Below are 19982 nucleotides of genomic sequence, written 5' to 3'. Positions count from 1 at the left end.
TCGCTGCTGATTCGTCTAGAGCTTCCTGGATCGAGCGGTCCCTCCACGGCGCGAGGACGAGGCTGCACCCACGAGAGTTGCTTTGAGCTGAGCTGAGCTGGGACATTGGCCCAGAGGAGGACTTGAATAGACCGAATTCTACTACTTATCAATCTTAATTCCATCTCGTACCGCCGCCATGGCCGACTACGAGGACGACTACGACTACGAGAACTACGGGGACGAGGATGAAGGAATCACGCCCGAGGATTGCTGGACCGTCATCTCCTCCTTCTTCGAAACCAAGGGCCTTGTTTCGCAGCAGACTGACTCCTTCGACGAGTTCACGCAGACGACGATCCAGGATCTGGTAAACGAATACTCCACCATCACACTCGACCAGCCAAACCCTCCTTCGCCACCCGGCCGAACAATAGCCCTTCGTCGATATGAGATCAAGTTTGGAAGCGTCATGGTGTCACGTCCCACTATCAGTGAAACGGACGGAACTGTGACTTCTCTGCTCCCTTACGAGTGCCGAGACCGCAACTTGACGTATGCCAGTCCGCTCTACATCAAGATCACCAAAAAAGTGTCGGCCGCCGTCGAGAGGGAGGTTCCCCTCCATGAGATGGACGATGCTCAACAGGAGGAATATGCAAGGACCGGCGAACACCCTACAAAGCTTGAGTGGGAAGAGGAGGAAAACGGCGAGGATGACAATGTTGGCAAGTCTGATGATTGGAAGGACATGGTCTTTGTTGGCAAGTTGCCCATCATGGTCAAATCCAAGATTTGTCATCTGAGCCGTGAACAGGACGATAGCCTGTTCCTTGTCAACGAATGTCCCTACGATCAGGGTGGCTACTTTGTTATCAACGGCAGTGAGAAGGTTCTCATCGCCCAAGAGAGATCCGCTGCCAATATCGTTCAAGTTTTCAAAAAGGCCCAGCCCAGTGCCTATACGTACACGGCTGAAATCCGAAGTGCTTTGGAAAAGGGCTCACGGCTCATCTCCAGCATGATGCTCAAGCTGTACGGAAAGGGAGACTCTGCTCGTGGTGGCTTTGGCCAGACTATCCACACCACCCTCCCCTTTGTCAAGTCAGATCTCCCCGTCGCCATTGTCTTCCGTGCCCTGGGTGTCGTTTCTGATGAAGATATCCTGAACCACATTTGCTACGACCGCAACGACAGCCAGATGCTGGAGATGCTTCGACCTTGCATTGAGGAGGCTTTCTGTGTCCAGGACCGAGAGGTTGCTCTCGATTTCATCGGAAAGCGAGGAAACCGAGACCAGGCTGGTCTCGGTCGTGAGAAGCGTGTTCGCGTGGCCAAGGATATCCTTCAGAAGGAGACGCTTCCTCACATTTCCCAGACGGAAGGCAGTGAAACCAGAAAGGCATTCTTCCTGGGATACATGGTACACAAGCTGCTGCAATGCGCGCTCGGAAGAAGAGAGCCTGACGATCGTGACCACTTTGGAAAGAAGCGTCTGGATCTGGCTGGTCCCCTGTTGGCTAAATTGTTCCGTGGTATCATGCGAAGGATGAACACCGAATTGGCCAACTATCTGAGACGTTGCGTCGAGGGCAACCGACACTTCAACCTTGCCGTTGGTATCAAGCCCGGCACACTTTCAAACGGATTGAAGTATTCGCTTGCCACTGGAAACTGGGGTGATCAGAAGAAGGCCATGAGCTCAACTGCCGGTGTGTCTCAGGTGCTTAACCGTTACACGTTTGCTTCGACCCTATCACATTTGCGTCGTACCAACACCCCCATTGGAAGAGATGGTAAGCTGGCGAAGCCTCGACAGCTTCACAACACGCATTGGGGTTTGGTGTGTCCAGCCGAGACACCCGAAGGACAGGCTTGTGGTCTGGTCAAAAACTTGTCTCTGATGTGCTACGTCAGTGTCGGTTCTCCCTCCGAACCACTGATTGAGTTCATGATCAACAGAGGTATGGAAGTCGTCGAAGAGTACGAGCCGCTGCGATATCCTCATGCTACCAAGATTTTCGTGAACGGTGTCTGGGTTGGAGTTCACCAAGACCCTAAGCATCTGGTGAACCAGGTTCTAGACACTCGTCGCAAATCCTATCTGCAGTATGAAGTCTCTCTCGTGAGAGAGATTCGAGACCAGGAATTCAAAATCTTTTCCGATGCAGGCCGTGTCATGCGACCTGTATTTACCGTTCAGCAGGAGGATGACCCTGAAACAGGCATCAACAAGGGCCACCTGGTATTAACTAAGGAGCTCGTCAACAGATTGGCTAAGGAGCAAGCTGAACCTCCGGAAGACCCGAGCATGAAGATTGGATGGGAGGGACTAATCAGGGCTGGTGCGGTTGAATATCTCGACGCCGAAGAAGAGGAGACGTCGATGATTTGCATGACACCAGAGGATCTCGAGCTGTATCGTCTTCAGAAAGCCGGTATCTCTACCGATGAAGACATGGGAGATGATCCGAACAAGCGACTAAAGACGAAGACCAACCCAACAACCCACATGTACACACATTGCGAGATTCACCCAAGCATGATCTTGGGCATCTGTGCTAGTATCATTCCTTTCCCCGATCATAACCAGGTATGTCGTCAACCCTTCCGATTTTGCTCTCAAAGCAATTGCTAATGGCGTGCACAGTCCCCCCGTAACACTTACCAATCTGCCATGGGCAAGCAAGCTATGGGTTTCTTCCTCACGAACTATTCCCGGCGCATGGACACCATGGCCAATATCCTGTACTACCCCCAGAAGCCGCTGGGTACCACTCGATCCATGGAGTTTTTGAAATTCCGCGAGTTGCCCGCTGGACAAAACGCTATTGTAGCCATTGCCTGTTACTCTGGCTACAACCAGGAAGATTCCGTCATTATGAACCAGAGCAGTATTGACAGAGGTCTCTTCCGAAGTCTCTTCTTCCGATCGTACTCGGACCAGGAGAAAAAGGTTGGCTTGAACTACACTGAAGTGTTTGAGAAGCCGTTCCACCAAAACACCCTCCGCATGAAGCACGGAACATATGACAAGCTGGATGAAGACGGTATCGTCGCCCCTGGTGTCCGAGTATCTGGTGAGGATATCATTATTGGCAAGACGGCGCCGATTGATGCCGAGACACAAGATCTCGGTACCCGGACGACTATGCACCAGAGACGAGATATCTCAACCCCTCTGCGTAGTACCGAGAACGGCATCGTCGACTCGGTCATTGTGACAGTGAACGCGGACAATGTCAAATACGTCAAGGTCCGTGTCCGAACGACCAAGATTCCCCAGATTGGAGACAAGTTCGCCTCTCGTCACGGTCAGAAGGGCACTATTGGTGTTACTTACCGACAGGAGGACATGCCCTTCACAAGAGAAGGTGTGACTCCAGATATTATCATCAACCCTCACGCCATTCCATCCCGTATGACAATCGCTCACTTGATTGAGTGTCTCCTAAGTAAGGTCTCTACGCTGGAGGGTATGGAGGGTGATGCTACTCCCTTTACGGATGTCACGGTCGACTCGGTCTCGGAACTGTTGCGAAAGCATGGCTACCAGTCACGAGGCTTTGAGATCATGTACAATGGCCATACGGGCCGCAAGCTGAGAGCCCAGGTGTTCTTCGGACCGACATACTACCAGCGACTCCGTCACATGGTGGACGACAAGATTCACGCCCGTGCCCGTGGTCCCGTGCAGATCATGACCAGACAGCCCGTGGAGGGTCGTGCTAGAGATGGTGGTCTTCGATTCGGAGAAATGGAGCGTGATTGTATGATTGCTCACGGTGCTGCATCCTTCCTCAAGGAGCGATTGTTCGAGGTGTCTGACGCCTTCCGAGTTCACATTTGCGAGATTTGTGGACTCATGACGCCCATTGCGTACGTTTTGTCTTTCCTTTTACTCTTTGTCTGCCTGTCATGATGCTAATATATGTCTCTAGCAACCTATCTAAACAATCGTTCGAGTGTCGACCATGCAAGAACAAGACCAAGATTGCGCAGATTCACATCCCTTATGCTGCTAAGCTCTTGTTCCAGGAGCTCCAATCCATGAATATTGCAGCCCGCATGTTCACAAACCGGTCTGGCGCGTCTGTCAGGTAAAATCTTGGAGAGCATTGGCTTATACAAGCTGCATATTATTATTGCCGCAAGATTCACAAAAAAATGTTTTGCGGGACTCCCTTTTTTGCTTTATGCTTTGTTTCTTGGAGAACGGAAGAGGGTGGAAATTGCTCTATGACAAAAATGGATACGGGACGTCTCGCTCCCATTGCTGCGCCAGCGAGATGAATGCTGAGCGGAGAGTATGATTGTACATGTAGAAAGAATAATACAATGAAGAAAGTTATAAAAAAAAGAAGCACGTCTATCTTTGCTCGTATTGTGTCGTAGGTAGTGATTGCAAGATGTCAAATGTCTGCTGTTGTTACCTCGAAGGGGCAGGGGCTTTGTTCAGAGGTTCTAGTGAGCTGTGAACGCTTTGCTCACGCTTGTACTCCTCCTCCAAAGCGCGCTGCATGTCAAAGTCCAGTTGACGCTCTCGTTTGATTCGCTGCTGCTCCATGTCACGGACAACGCCCGCATGCATCGCCTTTGTCGCTGTGTTAGCAGGGCGGTAATCCAAGGGGTCGAGGCAGTAGTGAGGAGAGGGACAAGAGAGGAGAGGCGTACGGCTTGTTCAGCTTTTTGCTGGAAGTGGACGAATACAATGACGCCGGCGGCGAAGAAGGATGTTGCGGCGAGGGAGATTTTCGATGCGGAAGACATGATGATTTATATGAGAGGCGGTAGTTGAGTTTTTATGTAGGGAATTGCTTTTGTTTGGGGGATGAATTAGCAGAGAGAAGAAGTTGTCTCGAAGATTTGATGGTATTTCTTTCACTTAAGAGGCCCAAAGAAGTAACCAGGGGTTGAGTGGCTGAATGTATGAGCGTGGGTGATGAATTATATGTATACGATATAATAGCATGAGGATGAGAATGAAGAATTTAGAGCTGCGTCGTGAGTGGTCAGATCGTCGATTTAGCTAGAGGCAAAGTACCCCCGGCTGCATTCACTAACAGCCCAACAACGTAATATTAGTCTCTAGCTGTTAGCCAAGCTGCGAAAAGCTACTTTAGGAACACACTTCTAACGCCGAGCCACGCCGAGCTGTGACGACAGCGGGCATTACCTAAGATCGATGCCTCTATCCTCTGCCTGCATTGCATCGGAGCTGCGCCAACTACCATCAACCAACCTTAGTTGCGACATACCACCTCTGCGCTTTTCTCAAAAACCCTCGACGGAATTGCATCTCCCCCCCTTTGCCCGGTTTCTTCTTTCTTCTAATTTGAGCGAGTCCTTTCAATCTACACTTTGCAACAATGGTGAGTGCGCGCAAACGCTGCGTGAGCATTAGCATTAGCTTCGGAATAGCTGACGGCGGGAAATGGGACAGTCTGCACAGAACTCGGCCGGTATCCAGACTCTCCTCGATGTACGTTGACGACGATGCGGATGCACTGCGCACCCTTTGGCTGCTCTCTCGATGGATGGCGATGCAGCGGTTGCGTTGCTTCGAGGTGCTGATTGTGTTTCTCTAGGCTGAGAGGGAGGCATCCAAGATTGTACAGAGGGGTATGTTGGACACCCAGCCTTGCTTGCTTGCTTGCTTGCTTGCTATAAAGAGACAAAGAAACTAACTGGCGGTCGCGTCTGTGCAGCTCGAGAATGTGAGTAATCCCGCATCGATATATCCAAACACACAAATCCGAAACAAAGCAATGCTGAAATCTGACACCGAACGCTCTGCAGTCCGCACCAAGCGCGTCAAGGAAGCCCGTGACGAAGCCAAGAAGGAAATCGCCGAATACAAGGCCAGCAAGGAGGACGAGTTCAAGAAATTCGAGGCCGAGGTACGACAGAACCCGCAGCTACTTTCTTACTCCCCCCCCTACGACCGCTAACGCATCGCTGCAGCATAGCAAGGGCAACGAGGCCGCCGAGCAGGAGGCGAACAAGGAGGCCGAGAAGCAGATTGAGGTGATCAAGGAGGCGGGCAAGAAGAACCAGGCTACCGTTGTCAAGAACCTCCTGGATGCCGTGTTCGAGGTGAAGCCCGTGGCTGCGTGAGCTGAGGTTCCGATGAATGGCAGTTAATGGTGATGGGGGCGTATACTGAGATGGCTGGGCGCGATTGACATTCGATACAAGCGATTGGAGGGGAATTGCTGGAACATAAGATACTTGTCGAGACTATTTGTTCGACCAGGTTTGCACATTAATTTATACTTGAAACCCAAAAAAAATTACATTTGCTCATTATTTAACTTGTCCGTTTTCCCTCAGTTTGCTGGCTACCCCAAACCAGACTTGATTTAATTAGTTGAGGAAATCTATCAGAGTGCTCAGCATCTCGCCCATATCCTTGCTGTCTTCCTCGGTGGTATCCAACTCGTCCAATTGCTCCTTGAGCGTCTTCTGGATCGACTTAAAGTCATCGTCTGTTTCTGCCAACAGCCGCTTAATCTTCTGGTTTGCGCCCCCATCCTCGGCGACGAGCCACGCCAAAATGACGTCGACGAGCTGGAGGTTGAACAAGCCGGCGTCCATTTTCCGAGAGAGCAGCTGTATCTCGCGGTCCTCCTCTGCATCGCCAGAGCGCGCCGGTTCCTGCCGATGCTCCTCTTCGGCGGCTTTTATGCGCGTGGTATAATCTCTATGTAGCTTCACTAGCTTGGCAGTCTTCTCGTATTCCTTCTCGACGAACTTTGCTAGCAAGCGTATGCGTTCTGGGGAATCGGCTGGTAGAAAGCGTAGCATGGAAGCGAATATAGAGAGCAAGGGCCCAATGAGGCGCTGGTCGTGGCTCTTGTTAAACATTGTGAATGTTGTTTTCAAGCCTCCTGCCTCGACAATTCGTTGGCATATCTCAGCGCTGGTTGTGCCGCCCGTCGCGTGGTCTAGCAAGCGTAATGATGGGTGTTTTGCCGCCTTGCTCTCTTTGATCAAGATAAGACAGAGCTCAGTTCCCTCGGCCTCGAGGAACTTGGCTCTCCCCGCGGGAGCATCGACTAGACAGGTGAGACTCTCGAATAGATTCTCCACGAATTCCTCCTCCGGGCCACCTTTTTCCGGATCTCGTCGACGGTACGGAGCAACTAGCTGCAGCATGATATCGATAATATCCAAGCTGACGAGCTTTTCCCGGTTTTCGGGAGCTGCCTGGGCGAGGATGGCCAGCACCTCGGCGGCGTACTGCTTGTTCTGAGTTACGGATGATTCGCTGCGCTGAATGCGCTGCAGCAGCCATTTTATCAGGGCTTCCTCCTCGCACATCCGGGTGGCGACGGCTTTCTGAGAGCTGAGATTCTCCAATACGCTGAGAGAATGGTATACGCCTGTGCGATCAGACTCGTCGTCTTCGTTGAAGCGGGTCAGGTTGGAGACTAGCAGACTCAACAGGTCGCTGTCAATCAACGCGCCAACCAGAGTGTCCCACTGCTCCGTCTCCGTGACAACATCGTCGTCCGTGAGCTCGCCGATGATCTCAATCGCATCAATCGCAATGTCCGTATTCTCGTGCGTCAGCAGACTGACCAAGCTCCCCGCGCTTCCCAGCTTGACAAACTCCCCGTACAGCTCGGAGGATTCGGCCAAGAGCGAGAGGTTCTTGATTTCGGCATCGAGATCGGCCTCGCTGTCGATGAACTTGTGCGGCTGGTCCTCGAACCGGGAGCGCAGCTCCGAGTTCTTGGTGATGAGCTTTTCGAGGTTGAGCGCCGTTCTTCTGAGCCAGGCGCTGTCGATCTTGTCCAAATCACCGCCCGCATCGGCCTTGTCGACGAAATCGAGGATTTCTGATTCTTGTTTGGTGATGCCGCCGCCAAAGAAGCGACCTTCCTCGTCGTCGCCCTCGTCGTCTTCTGGTGGCAACTCGGGCCCGAAATCGTCGTCATCGGCGGGGTTCTCTACATCATCTTCGACCTGGGCATGGCGATTGGAGCTTCTGTCGGTCAGCTTGGTCGCCTTGTAGATTTCATCTGGTGCAGGAATCACCACTCGTTAGCATCATTTTCAAAGCTAGCTCACAACTTTTAATGTACGAGTATATCAAACTTACTGGGATCACGAATGGGCTGGTCGAGTTTCCGCTTTCCGATGGAGCCAGATGCCTGGGGCGGCGGTTAGCATACCTGTTCAATTGGTCCTTGGAGCGTACCGGCAATTCCTGCGATTTCATTTCATACCTTGAAAAGATCATCAACGTTCGCCATTCTGATTCAAGCAACGTCTTTCGTGTTTTCGTCCGGCAGCCAAAAAGTCGTGTCGCTGCTATGCAAGTAAGCTCATACAAGGCATAGCTCAGCTCGCCTTTATCGCGGCCCCTGTCCTTCAATTACGGCAATTCCTCGAATCGATAGGGCTCTACTGGGGATTCATCCTGTAAAGGGGGCCATTACTGCACTAACGGGGTGCTAGGCCGAAACAGGGCTGGGCCAGGGCCTGCCAAACAAAGTCAAGGTCGCATTGACCAATTGGGAGCGTGAGAGCCTGGCATTTCCTACTTGGAACGGATAAGTACTAGTACCCGCCCAGCAGCCAGGGGTCGAAAAAGGGGACGAGACGTGATGGGTTAGGGGTCGGTTTTAAGGGCTCCATGTAGCGGCACTGGCCTGTCGTGATTGATTGCCCGCCTAGCCTCTGGCACTAGCAGAAATAGCCATCTGATGCAGCTTCAAGCGAACTGGCACCATCCGCCATCCAGGGGGTTTCCAGGCCTGGCATGGCAGCCACGGCGGCGGCGGACCTGACAGCGGTAATACCACTAGCAAGGGAGCACAATCAATACTCGTGCAGTAGTCGCACGATACAGTTTTTGCACGAACACAGCAGTGCGGTAGGTATTAGTGCAGTAGTGCTGTATTACAGGCGGCCAGGCACCAGACAGGCACCAGAAGACGGGTACTCCGTCTCCCGTACGGCGGTGAGCGCCCAACCACAAGTGATCAGTGGGCGGTTCGCCGGGCCCTGATCATCGCCAAGGTACCGGTACATAGCAGCATATGCAGCAACCACTGACCTGCCTTGCCGCAACTCCCAAACTGGCCTCCCCACGATCCACAGCACAGGGAACGTCCAAATCCCCGATTTTCTCGTCCCCGTGGAGCGACTTCTGGATAGGACAAGCCGTCGTGGGAGCAGATCTACGAGCTCTCCTTCTCTGGCATCCTCCCGAGATCTGGCGACTGTCATCAGCCTCGCCTCGCAGCGGATAAAGAGCCAAGAGACGCTTCGGTTTTGTGTTGTTCTGTTCTGTGGTCATGGCCGTCTGCCAAACACGCGCGATATCCATCTCCATATCCAATCCAAGCCCGACCCACGTTGTACGAGTAAGATTGGCCGGAAGAGGCGACTATTGGCTGAGACGGGAGCCCGCACCAGTCCAGCAACTCGCTGAGCATGCAGCAATCGCATCCCTTTGGCGACAGCATCATCACCGGCCAGGTAGACGCAGCCAGCCGACCAAATCTCTCTAGACCACCGTCGTCGCCGCCGCCGCCGCCTCCACCACCTCCAATATCAATATCGCATAATCCTAATCTTAACCCACCCTCACGAGAGGCTCCAGGCCTTGACAGCATCACGCCAGTCCCGCGCTCCGTCTTCTCGTCCGTCCGCCTGCCGCGAAGCTCGTCGCTGATCCAGCCGTCGCACGTGTTGCCGTCGCCCACTACCACTACCGCCGCCATCCGTGCTACTCATACCACTACTCATACCATTTCTCCTGCTAGTATTGGCAACAATAGCGGCAATCCACTCCAGCAAACGCATCGCGACACCGTGCACCCCCCCGTCAGTCTCAAGCGGCCGTCAACTCCGTCGTCGCATCCAAGCAGGGGCGCCACCACCGGAGCATCGCCGCAGCAAGGCTCTCGCTCCCGAAACCGCTGGTCGACCTCGTCCGTTTCGTCTTCCTCGAGTCGCACGTCCCCTTATGCCTCTCGCCAGGCGTCTGGCTCCCATTCGCATTCTCATACTCTCTCCAACTCGTCTTATACCCGCCGCGCCAGTATCGAGGCTGTAGTTGGTGCTTTTCACGGTTCGTCTGCTCCTGCTGCCGTTGAGGCGCTGCCGCATCACCCGCAACGAACCGATCGAAGCCACTTCGCCGCGTCAGGGCGCAGCGAAACTCCCACACTGGCGTATTCAATGAGGACAGAGTCGAGCATGTCCATGAGGCATTACGAGAGCAACCACCTACGCTCCATGTCGCCCAACCCATACGCAAATCCCGCCACGACGACGTCGTCTACCGCCAGAATGCCGCACGAGCAGAGCCACGATCCATACGCTCCTCGGGGCCACTCTAGGGACCACTCAGGGAAGAGCAGCAGAGATCTGGGCAAGCCCCGCGCCCAAAAAAATCCCTCCCAAAAGGCAATGCTTTCTCGCGCGCTGCAAAAGGCCAACACGGCAGTGCAGCTTGACAATGCTCAGAATTTCGAAGGCGCTCGAGAGGCCTACTCTGAGGCATGTGACTTGTTGCAGCAGGTGCTTGACCGAACAGCGGGGGACGAGGATAAGCGGAAACTTGAAGCTATTGTAAGTCTTGAATCACAAGGAAGAGAGTCACGCCATATTTGGCTAACATGGAACGTACAGCGCCAAACATACACCAGCCGCATCGATGAACTGGACCAAATGGGCCCTTGGCAGGATGAGACTGTCAAGGCTCTACCCGCGCGGCCAGAAAGTGAAGATTACAGCGCGTCCATATACATGCATCAGGACTACGAGATGATGGAGGAGGCTCCCAGGATCGAGACGGCACGAATTGTAAGCTACATTGGGGGAGACAGCTCTCCCATTTCAGGGCCACCGGCACACCAATGGCAGCAAACTACCGGTTATACAACAATGGATAGACTGCAGCCCGCTCGTAATTTAGAACCGGGGCTGTTGCAATCGTCGTTTTCTCGGGCGCCTAGGCGTCTGCGCTCTACTGAGGACCTTCGCGCACAGAACCAGGAGGCCCAGTATGCGGTGCCCCCTCTATCGCCTCGCTCGCAGACGCCAGCCAAGACGAGTAGCGATGATATGTTTGCAGAGCTGCCGCCGCACGAACCTTATCAGTACCAGCAGCATACACAGCATCACGGCCACCAAAGACAGCCTAGCGATTCTGTTCTATCTCCGTACGATCAGGAGATTTTAGACGGGGCCCAGAGCTCATGGTTGGATCCAATCGATGAATCGGGAGCCTCCACGGTGTCTTCTGTACATTCACGTACGTCGTCGCTTGGCTACCGTCGACGCCATATTAGAGCTGCCAGTGGAAACACCGAAGCCGAGTTTGACACGGCGCTGGACGCTGCCATCGAAGCTGCCTACGACGACGGCTTTGAGCCCATGGACCCCGAAGACTATGAAACTATAGATACCAGCGAGGATGCCATGGCAAGTGTACTGCAAAAAGTGGAAAAAGCACGCGAAAGAGTGAGACAGACGGAACAGGAAGCCTATGATGAGCTGGCGAATCTCCGACAAGCACAGCAGCAGAATTTACAGCAGCTGCAGGAGGAGGACAAGTATACGCCGGACGGATTCTACGAGGACGATTCATCTGAAGAGGAAGAAAGACTATTGGAGGAGATTACACGCGACTTTGCCATTGAAGACTTTACAATGGAGCAGCCACCTGTCGCAACAGTGTCGGCTAAGCAACAGGAAGCTTGGAACGAAGATGAGACACAGGCGGATTTCATCTCAGGCGTCCGATCCTTCTCTGCCTTGTCGCAGAGGCCACCCATTCCTAACACCACCAGTGCGCCTGCAGCACCACCTCCAACTTCGGCATTGCCAGAATTACCATCAGCAGGTTCGGGCTCTCCATCGCGCGGAGTGCGGAGTCGTCGACTCTCTGGACAGAATCCAAAGCAGCTCAAGATTGAAACCGCAAATCTCGGACAGGCCCCCAGGCCTATTTACGACGATGACGAAATATCCCCAAGCACTCAGGAGCCGCCTACAGAGGCGCTGGCCCGAACAGACAGCTCTCAACCCGCCAGGCCGCCGATACCGACAGAAAGCTATGCATCCGAATCAAAGGCTCCTGGATCGCCGGGCGCCAAGAAGAAGCTGCTGGAAGGAGAAGATGCGCCCAACGCCTCGCCTTCCATCCACAGACTACGGAAGAACTTTTCCTCTTCCAGTTTGAGAAGCATGAAGAGCAGAAATATGTCAGTATCGCATCTTGACGACAACTCCGACGTGTCTCCTGGTACCCCCATGAACAATCCCTTTGGCAAGGCACCTGCTGTGCCTGCGCTACCGACACCTCTAATCACGTCGTTCAAAGAGAACATGGAGATGGCGGGTGGTGCAGGCCTTCATCTTTTTGAGGACAACTTCCACGTATCGGCCACTCCCGGCCCCCAAAGTCCAATTGTTTCAGTAGACGTCCCCTTGCCCCTGGAACCTTGTCCAAACGACTTCATGTTGCGGCCCTTTTGGTTGATGCGATGCCTTTACCAAACTCTTGTGCACCCCAAGGGAGGATACGTCAGCACAAAGCTATTCGTGCCGCGAGATGTCTGGCGAGTGAAGGGAGTCAAGATTAAGAATGTAGAAGACAAGATTGCAAACTGCGACTTTCTTACCGCAGCACTCCTAAAGCTAGCCAAAGTTGACACTCTAGATGCAGATGCTGTGTTGGAAGAAATGCAGTCCCTCGAGGGTGTTTTGGAGCAAATACAATCAACTCTGACCCGAAAGCTTGGAAGCGAAGTAGGCGTCCAGGGCTCCGGCCTTCTCTTCAAGGATGCCTCTATGGACGGTGATGGAGGATCAAATGTGCCGCGATCAGGCAGCGTGTCTGGCAAGGCCTCTGCCTTCTCATGGCGAAGGCTTCGACCAAAGACGTCGGGTGTTGGGTTGGGAGGATCATACAGCAACCGGAGTGCCAGTGCCGAAGTCAAGGAGGTGACGACACTACCGACTATTCCCATGACACCAAAACCGGCAAGTCGCCCAGCCAAGCGAGATGTGAGCCAAGCGCAGTTCATCGGCCCCAATGCCAATTATATGGGCTCGCTTGCACGCTTATTTGATGCTGCGCAAGCAGTTGGTAAGTGACATGTAGATAATCTATCCGGTATGATTACAACGTGCTAACGGAAAGGACATAGATCAAATCGCAAGGCAGGTTGACGACCCCGGTCTACGGCATGCGGACAAGACCCAAGTTGGCTTGGAGCTTTGCACACGGCACGCAGCCGAGTTTTTCGGCTTCTACGTCTGTCGGTTTGTCCTGACGGACCTCGGTCTTTTACTGGATAAATTCATCAAGAGAGGAAGCGAATGGGTTCTGACGTGAAGAGGGGAGGAGATGTGAGAGAATTGCTGTCTGTGTTTTATACAATATGATACCTAATGATCAAGAGGCGGAATAATTAATCTCAAACTTGGAATAATGTTCATGATGACGGAACGATTAGAAACAGAAACAGAACCAGCAACGGCACGTTTATATGGGACATTCAGCAGACATGTAGTAGATGAATGTCGTGTTAGAGAATCTTGTTACAGGAAGAAGAGGAGGCGGCTGCTTTCGATGATTCAGCCATTGACGATATACGCATGTCTGTGTATATATTATATTTGCAGGACTTTGTTGCGATAGAAGAAAGAGCGAGATAGAGTGCGCATACATACCTGAGCGAACAAAAGAGAAGCGATTTCAAGAGCTCTTGGTACAGCAATCGAGTTGTAAATCGTGATGCTACCTAGTAGTATTATACTGTAGGTAGGTAAGTTACCAAGGAGGGGCAGTGGTCTCACAAGTGCGGAAATAATCCGCCCACCTCGAGCACAGTTTTTGTTTAGCTTCTGGTTTCCTCCGGCAATGCAACCAGCGACATCGCAGAGTCGCCCAATGCAAGCTTCGTGGATGCCCAGATGAGCCTGGCTGGGAGAGCCGGACGAGCCTGGACTCGAGAATGGCTGCGGAATTCCAGCAGTCATGGCTTCAACGCCTCTATCAACACCTCTAGATGGTCGCTGTTTCGAGGTCCGTACCGCAGCTTCGCCTCGCAGGCAAAGCCAACGCCTGCGCAGCTCGAGGCGCGGATTGCTGCAATTCCCATTGAGCGGTACAGAAACTTTTGCATCGTTGCGCACATTGACCATGGCAAGAGCACGCTGAGCGACCGGCTGCTGGAGCTGACAGGCACCATCTCGGCCAGCGATGCGAACAAGCAGATTCTCGTAGGTCCAACCAACAGATTCACGCATCCTTCATATCCAAGGCCATGGCACTGAGCAGTGGCATATCTACAGGACAAACTTGATGTCGAACGCGAGCGAGGCATCACCGTCAAGGCGCAGACGTGCACCATGATATACAAGCACAACGGCGCCGATTACCTCCTCCATCTCGTCGACACGCCGGGCCACGTCGATTTCCGTGCCGAAGTCACACGTTCGTATGCCAGCTGCGGCGGTGCGCTACTCCTGATCGACGCCAGCCAGGGTATCCAGGCGCAGACCGTGTCCAACTTTCACCTAGCCTTTGCGCAGGATCTGGCGCTGGTTCCCGTCATCAACAAGATCGACATGCCGTCGGCCGATGTGCCCCGTGTGCTGGACCAGATGGAGACGAGCTTCGAATTGGATCCCAAAAAGGCTGTGCTGGTGAGCGCAAAGACGGGCAAGGGCGTGGGTGCTCTTCTGCCGGCGGTGGTGGAGGGGATTCCGCACCCTGTTGGTGATGAGAACAAGCCGTTGAAGATGCTCCTGGTTGATTCTTGGTACGACACTTTCAAGGGCGTAGTCCTTCTGGTGAGGCTATTCGACGGAACTATCAAGACTGGAGACAATGTCGTGTCGCTGGGCACAGGCATGAAGTACACGGTTGGCCAGGTCGGCATCCAGTACCCCAATGCAACGCCGCAGTCGGTTCTTCGTGCGGGCCAAGTCGGTTATGTGTACTTCAATCCGGGCATGAAACGTATTCAAGACGCCAAGCTAGGCGACACCTTCACTACGGTCGGAGATGAAGACGCTGTCGAGCCGTGTCCTGGCTTCGAGGAGCCCAAACCCATGGTGTTTGTTGCGGCGTTTCCTACCGACCAGAGTGACTACACCCGTCTCGCCGATAGCATCAATCAGCTTGTGCTCAACGATCGTAGCGTGACGCTGCAAAAGGACTTTTCCGAGGCTCTTGGGTCGGGATGGCGTCTTGGATTCCTGGGCAGCCTTCATTGCTCAGTGTTTCAGGATCGTCTGAGACAGGAGCACGGCAAGAGCATCATCATCACGGAGCCTACTGTGCCTACCAAGATTGTGTATGCCGACGAGTCAGAGGAGATTGTGCAGAATCCAGCTTTGTTTCCCGATTCGAGCGATCACCGGATTAGAGCTGCCACATTATATGAGCCGTAAGCCTTACAAAGTAACACGCATAGAGAGTGATGGCTAACTTATTCACCTTGGTAGCTATGTCAAAGCGACAATCACGGTTCCTGAAGAGTACCTCGGCCGAGTCATTGAGCTTTGCGAGGGCAACCGCGGAGAGCAAAAGAGCCTCGAGTTTTTCCATACCGACCAGGTTATTCTGTCGTACGACGTTCCCGCCTCACAGCTAGTCGACGATTTGTTTGGAAAGCTAAAGGGCGTGTCGTAAGTTTCCCACTACGTCGTTGCCTTTGATATTGAATCTGCTAGACTAAACCTAATGCCCTCGTGTAGAAAAGGTTATGCGACTCTCGATTACGAGGACGCAGGTTGGCGCCAAAGCAAGCTGGTCAAGCTTCAGTTGCTTGTTAATCGACAGCCCGTCGATGCCATTTGCCGGGTGGTACATTCGACACAGGTTGATCGTCTAGGCCGCCAATGGGTCACCAAGTTCAAGGAGCATGTCGATCGGCAAATGTTTGGTTAGTTTCCAAGAGTCCTAACTTTTATCTCCCATTCCTTATTACCACTCTTATGCTAACTTTAATTTAATTTCCAGAGGTCGTGATCCAAGCTGTTGTGGGCAACAAAGTCATTGCCCGAGAAACCATCAAACCCTTCCGGAAAGACGTCCTTGCAAAGCTACACGCGAGCGACATCACCAGACGGAGAAAACTGCTGGAGAAGCAGAAAGAGGGTAGAAAGAGGCTTAGAGCGGTGGGCAACGTGGTGATTGACCAGTCGGCGTTCCAAAGTTTCTTGTCAAAATAGAGTCGGCCAGAAGAGGCTTAATCTGGATTGTATTATAGAGTACCTACATCGATGTGTGTATGTATATACATGTGTAAATAACGTCTATTCAATCATCTACTTACTATGCACATGTGTAGCCCTTTGACACTGAGAAAAATCACTAGTCTATGCAAAGCCATCTTAATCAGAATGGCTCAATTCTTGTGACCATTCTCAACTACTTCTTCCACATCCTCCGGAACCTCACTGCCCAGCTCAGCCCTCTTATTCCACGACCATCCCATGCCCCCTTCCAGCGTCGACTCATCAATCTTCAGCCCTAGTTGCTCATCAAACGTAAAGATGCGGTAATCCGCATTGTAATACCACCACCCCGAGACCCCCGACCTCAAAAACGCCGAGTGCGAAAACACAAAGATCAGGTCCTCTGGTCTCTTGCTCAGCTTCTCGAGAGCGCGGCGGCCGCGGCGCAGAACTGCAGAGCGGGTGTAGCCGAAGAGATCTCTAGCGGCGGGAGACGTGGTCTTGTCCGGCCAGAGAGGCGATACGGCGGAGAAGTCGTAGCAGGGGGATGAGAATTGGTGTTTGGTCTGGTTGTCTTTGATGAGGGGGAGGTAGGAGAGGGGAGTGCCTGTGTCGCAGGGCTTCGCTGAGAGTTCTGTGGGATTTTATGAGATTTAGCTTGACAATGTGGTATGGTGATTTGAAGTGGTGTAAATGATGGGGACATTTGGTAAATATAGAGTAGGTAGTAGAGTGTTGTTGAATACGGTATAAGTCGGATTCACATACCCTGCCAATCGGCGTCCGCCTCAATCTTGATACCGCGCTCAACAAGCCAATCGGCCGCCAAACTGGCCGTCTGCAGCGTGCGCGTCATGGGGCTCGCAACGACGGCGATGCGGCCCTGGAAGGACGAGAAGCGCTGGAAGAGGTTGTGGCGGAGCTGGCCGCATTGCTGGATGCCGAGGTCGGTGAGACGGGGGTCGGGGATGGAGTAGTTCTGTGGAAGGGATTGTTATTTTTTTTTATTTATTTGTAGTTGAAGGGGTTTATAGAGGAGGGGACTTATGGGTTTCGTTGTGGAGGGCCTGGGCGTGGCGGATGAGGACGATGGTGGGAGGCATGGCGGTGATGCTGTTTGTGTGGTGTTTTGATGTGAATGAGTATGAGTGAGTCAGTAACAAGTGAGTAAAGGAAACGGTGATCATGTAATCAATCAGTGGTTGCCAAGTCTAGTGCACTGTCCTGTTTCTCTCTTCTGCATTTCCTAATTCGAATAAATCATAAATCGGCTTCATGCTATCTATACGCGTAATCTGTGTAAAGGTACCAAAGCTTGTTTAATGGTCAGCCTTGTAGCTGAAAAGGGCAAATCAAAAGTTACAAGAAAAAATAAAGTAATTTGTTGGAGCGCTGCCACCCACACCGGTGATGTACCTCAGCTGTTGTACCTAGTTCTTTCCGTCTATGTGGTGTCTCCAAAAGGTACGTCCCATCAGATTCCCTCGTACCTTCCAGTCTCTTTTAGTACCTCAGGCTCTGCTGTTATACTTCTATGCCCTCCCCATATCACCAGCCTCATCTTAACCTTTCCCACATTTCAGCCCCGAACAAGAGCATCTACGTTCTACGCCATGTCGCCGCAGATAACGTCTAGCCAGAGTGCCAAAGTGAAAATGCCCGGTGGAGAGATTTGCGTGGCCAGCCAGATGGAAGCTTCAGCCTCGCATTTGGCTCCAGCTTTATACTCGTCAGGAGAGTTCTGGATCCGGTTATTCATATAAATGCCTGATCCTCTCTTCTAGCTCAAGGTGCTATTAGACTTCTGCTCATCGCATTTGAAAACACCGGCAGTCAGCTGCTTCTGAATACCACTAATTGACCCCCATCACCATCATACTCCAACAACCATGTTGCTGCCATCGCTGCTCCCAGTAGCCTCTTTGGTCTCTGCTAGTCTTTCAAATGCTACATATTCATCCCCCAAAGTATTTGACTGGGGCTCTATCGTCCCAAGCAAGCAGCTCGAGTATCACAACTGCTACGACGGCTTCAAGTGCGCTCGCCTGCTTGTCCCCCTTGACTGGTTAAACCTCGAAGACGAACGCACCGTCGCCATCGCCATAGTGAAGCTGCCTGCTGCTGTGCCAGATGACGACCCGACCTTTGGTGGCACCGTCATCTTCAACCCTGGCGGCCCCGGGGTTTCTGGTGTTAATACAGCCGTAAAGGGGGCAGCCAGGTCCGTCCAGCAGAAGCTCACTGACAAGCCCGGCATTCGGTACTATGAGATTTTGTCCTTTGATCCCCGCGGTGTTGGAAACACAGCCCCAGTCAGTGATTGTTTCCGCTCCAATGACTTTGCTCGCAATGCTTGGATCCTTGAAGACCGGGGCAAAGGTTCGCTCACCTCTGGTAACACCGCCATCTCCTATGGACTAGGCCTCATGAAATTCTATTCCAACCGCTGTAAGGCTGACGAACAGCTGAATAAGACTTTGGAATACGTCGGCACTCCAAGCGTAGCCCGCGACATGGTGGAGATGATAGACAAAATTGACGAGCTGAGGAAGAGCGAGGCTGGCCAGAGACTGGGTAAGAGGCGCTCACAAAAGTATCGGCGATTAGCAGAATCCCAAGGAGAAAACGCGAAAGATGGCGAACAAGTTCAAGGAAATTCCAAGAAGGAGCTTCATTCAATGCGTGGCCCAGAAGACAAAAACAACCCCGTGCCGCGGATTCAGTATCTTGGCTTCTCATACGGCACCGCCTTAGGCAACACTTTTGCATCCATGTTCCCGGGCCGCGTTGGACGCATGGTCCTCGACGGTGTGGTTGATGCTAAAGACTATTATAATGGAGATGGAAGCACCGCTCTCAAGGATACAGACAAGATGTTTGATGAATTCTGGCGGGGGTGCTTCGACGCCTCCGTCACCAATTGCCCCTTTCGTTTGTCCTACAAAACCCCCAAAGAAGCCCAACAGCGCTTCTGGGAATGGATCACTGGCCGCGACGGCCTCAACCGCTACCCGGTGGCAGTGCCCTCGGCCAACGGCAGCCCCTTGGTCATTAGGGGGTCCGATGTTCTCGTTGCTGCTGGCGACGCACTGCACGATCCTGTGAAGAAATTTCAGCCTCTCGCCTTGGCCCTCTACGAGGGAATGATCAAGGGCAACTTGACTCTCATGGCAAGCCTGGTCGACGGGACTGTTGCAAAGGTTGGAGACATGTGTGAGATAGGCTCACAGCAGTTCAAGCCCGAGGGAACATGGGCCGTCGCCTGCAGCGACAGCATCGACCTTCGTAACCACGACATCGATTTTTGGAACAAGCACATCCAGAAGCAGGAGAAAATATCGAGACTCTTCGGTCCCTTCTTCGCAACCTTCCGCTTTGCCTGCTCAAGCTGGCCGTTCCGCTCCAAATGGGAGTACCGCAGCCCCTTTGTGACGCCCGCCCCCCGTTCCGAGCCGCTCTACTTCGCGAGGCCCGCCGCGCCGCTGCTGTTCCTCAGCAACCGCCTCGACCCGGTCACGCCCCTCAGCTCCGCCCGTGCCATGGCCAAGGGACATCCCGAGTCGGGCCTCCTGATCCAGCAATCTATGGGGCACACCACATGGGGCGGCGGGCCGAGCCGGTGCACCTGGGAGGCTGTCCGCAACTATTTTGACGACGGCAGGATCCAGGCAAAGGAGTTCGACTGCCCTGCCGATTGTGACCCGTGGACCGATAATTGCGACCAGACGCTTGCCAAGAGGTCTAATGAAGATGGCCAAGATTGGAGTGTAGGGATGAACATGACT

General features: G+C 53.0%; 8 protein-coding genes across 8 annotated transcripts; 5 read left to right on the top strand and 3 right to left on the bottom strand.

The window, feature by feature from the left end:
- Positions 1-178: 178 nt before the first annotated feature.
- On the top strand, positions 179-4329 carry TRIVIDRAFT_76818 (uncharacterized protein; the record flags this gene model as incomplete). The annotated part of the gene is made up of 3 exons (XM_014102714.1): positions 179-2572; positions 2630-3858; positions 3921-4329. 3 exons carry the CDS (start codon positions 179-181, stop codon positions 4081-4083), a joined length of 3786 nt encoding a protein of 1261 aa, XP_013958189.1.
- A 79-nt stretch (positions 4330-4408) lies between these two features.
- Positions 4409-4749, bottom strand: TRIVIDRAFT_147167 (uncharacterized protein; the record flags this gene model as incomplete). The annotated part of the gene is made up of 2 exons (XM_014102713.1): positions 4409-4573; positions 4654-4749. The coding sequence occupies 2 exons, from the start codon at positions 4747-4749 to the stop codon at positions 4409-4411; spliced, it is 261 nt and encodes an 86-aa protein (XP_013958188.1).
- A 505-nt stretch (positions 4750-5254) lies between these two features.
- On the top strand, positions 5255-6264 carry TRIVIDRAFT_76816 (uncharacterized protein; the record flags this gene model as incomplete). Its single annotated transcript, XM_014102712.1, has 6 exons — positions 5255-5351; positions 5423-5461; positions 5568-5601; positions 5688-5696; positions 5779-5879; positions 5944-6264. 6 exons carry the CDS (start codon positions 5349-5351, stop codon positions 6094-6096), a joined length of 339 nt encoding a protein of 112 aa, XP_013958187.1.
- Positions 6258-8290, bottom strand: TRIVIDRAFT_89472 (uncharacterized protein; the record flags this gene model as incomplete). Its single annotated transcript, XM_014102711.1, has 3 exons — positions 6258-8006; positions 8087-8138; positions 8214-8290. The coding sequence occupies 3 exons, from the start codon at positions 8238-8240 to the stop codon at positions 6346-6348; spliced, it is 1740 nt and encodes a 579-aa protein (XP_013958186.1).
- A 1136-nt stretch (positions 8291-9426) lies between these two features.
- TRIVIDRAFT_67626 (uncharacterized protein) lies at positions 9427-13342 on the top strand (the record flags this gene model as incomplete). Its single annotated transcript, XM_014102710.1, has 3 exons — positions 9427-10569; positions 10630-13093; positions 13155-13342. 3 exons carry the CDS (start codon positions 9427-9429, stop codon positions 13340-13342), a joined length of 3795 nt encoding a protein of 1264 aa, XP_013958185.1.
- Positions 13343-13923: 581 nt separating this feature from the next.
- TRIVIDRAFT_45529 (uncharacterized protein) lies at positions 13924-16191 on the top strand (the record flags this gene model as incomplete). Its single annotated transcript, XM_014102709.1, has 5 exons — positions 13924-14232; positions 14305-15404; positions 15463-15645; positions 15715-15902; positions 15980-16191. The coding sequence occupies 5 exons, from the start codon at positions 13924-13926 to the stop codon at positions 16189-16191; spliced, it is 1992 nt and encodes a 663-aa protein (XP_013958184.1).
- Positions 16192-16388: 197 nt separating this feature from the next.
- Positions 16389-17179, bottom strand: TRIVIDRAFT_138090 (uncharacterized protein; the record flags this gene model as incomplete). The annotated part of the gene is made up of 2 exons (XM_014102708.1): positions 16389-16831; positions 16966-17179. Coding segments are annotated over 2 exons (657 nt in total), but the record flags the coding sequence as incomplete, so codon positions are not given.
- A 928-nt stretch (positions 17180-18107) lies between these two features.
- Positions 18108-19901, top strand: TRIVIDRAFT_133875 (uncharacterized protein; the record flags this gene model as incomplete). Its single annotated transcript, XM_014102707.1, has 2 exons — positions 18108-18771; positions 18889-19901. Coding segments are annotated over 2 exons (1677 nt in total), but the record flags the coding sequence as incomplete, so codon positions are not given.
- Positions 19902-19982: the final 81 nt, after the last annotated feature.

Source organism: Trichoderma virens (assembly GCF_000170995.1).
Source record: "Trichoderma virens Gv29-8 chromosome Unknown TRIVIscaffold_5, whole genome shotgun sequence".
Lineage (NCBI taxonomy): Eukaryota > Fungi > Ascomycota > Sordariomycetes > Hypocreales > Hypocreaceae > Trichoderma > Trichoderma virens.
Note: the sequence above shows the minus strand (reverse complement) of the source record. Positions and strands in the feature narration are given on the sequence as shown.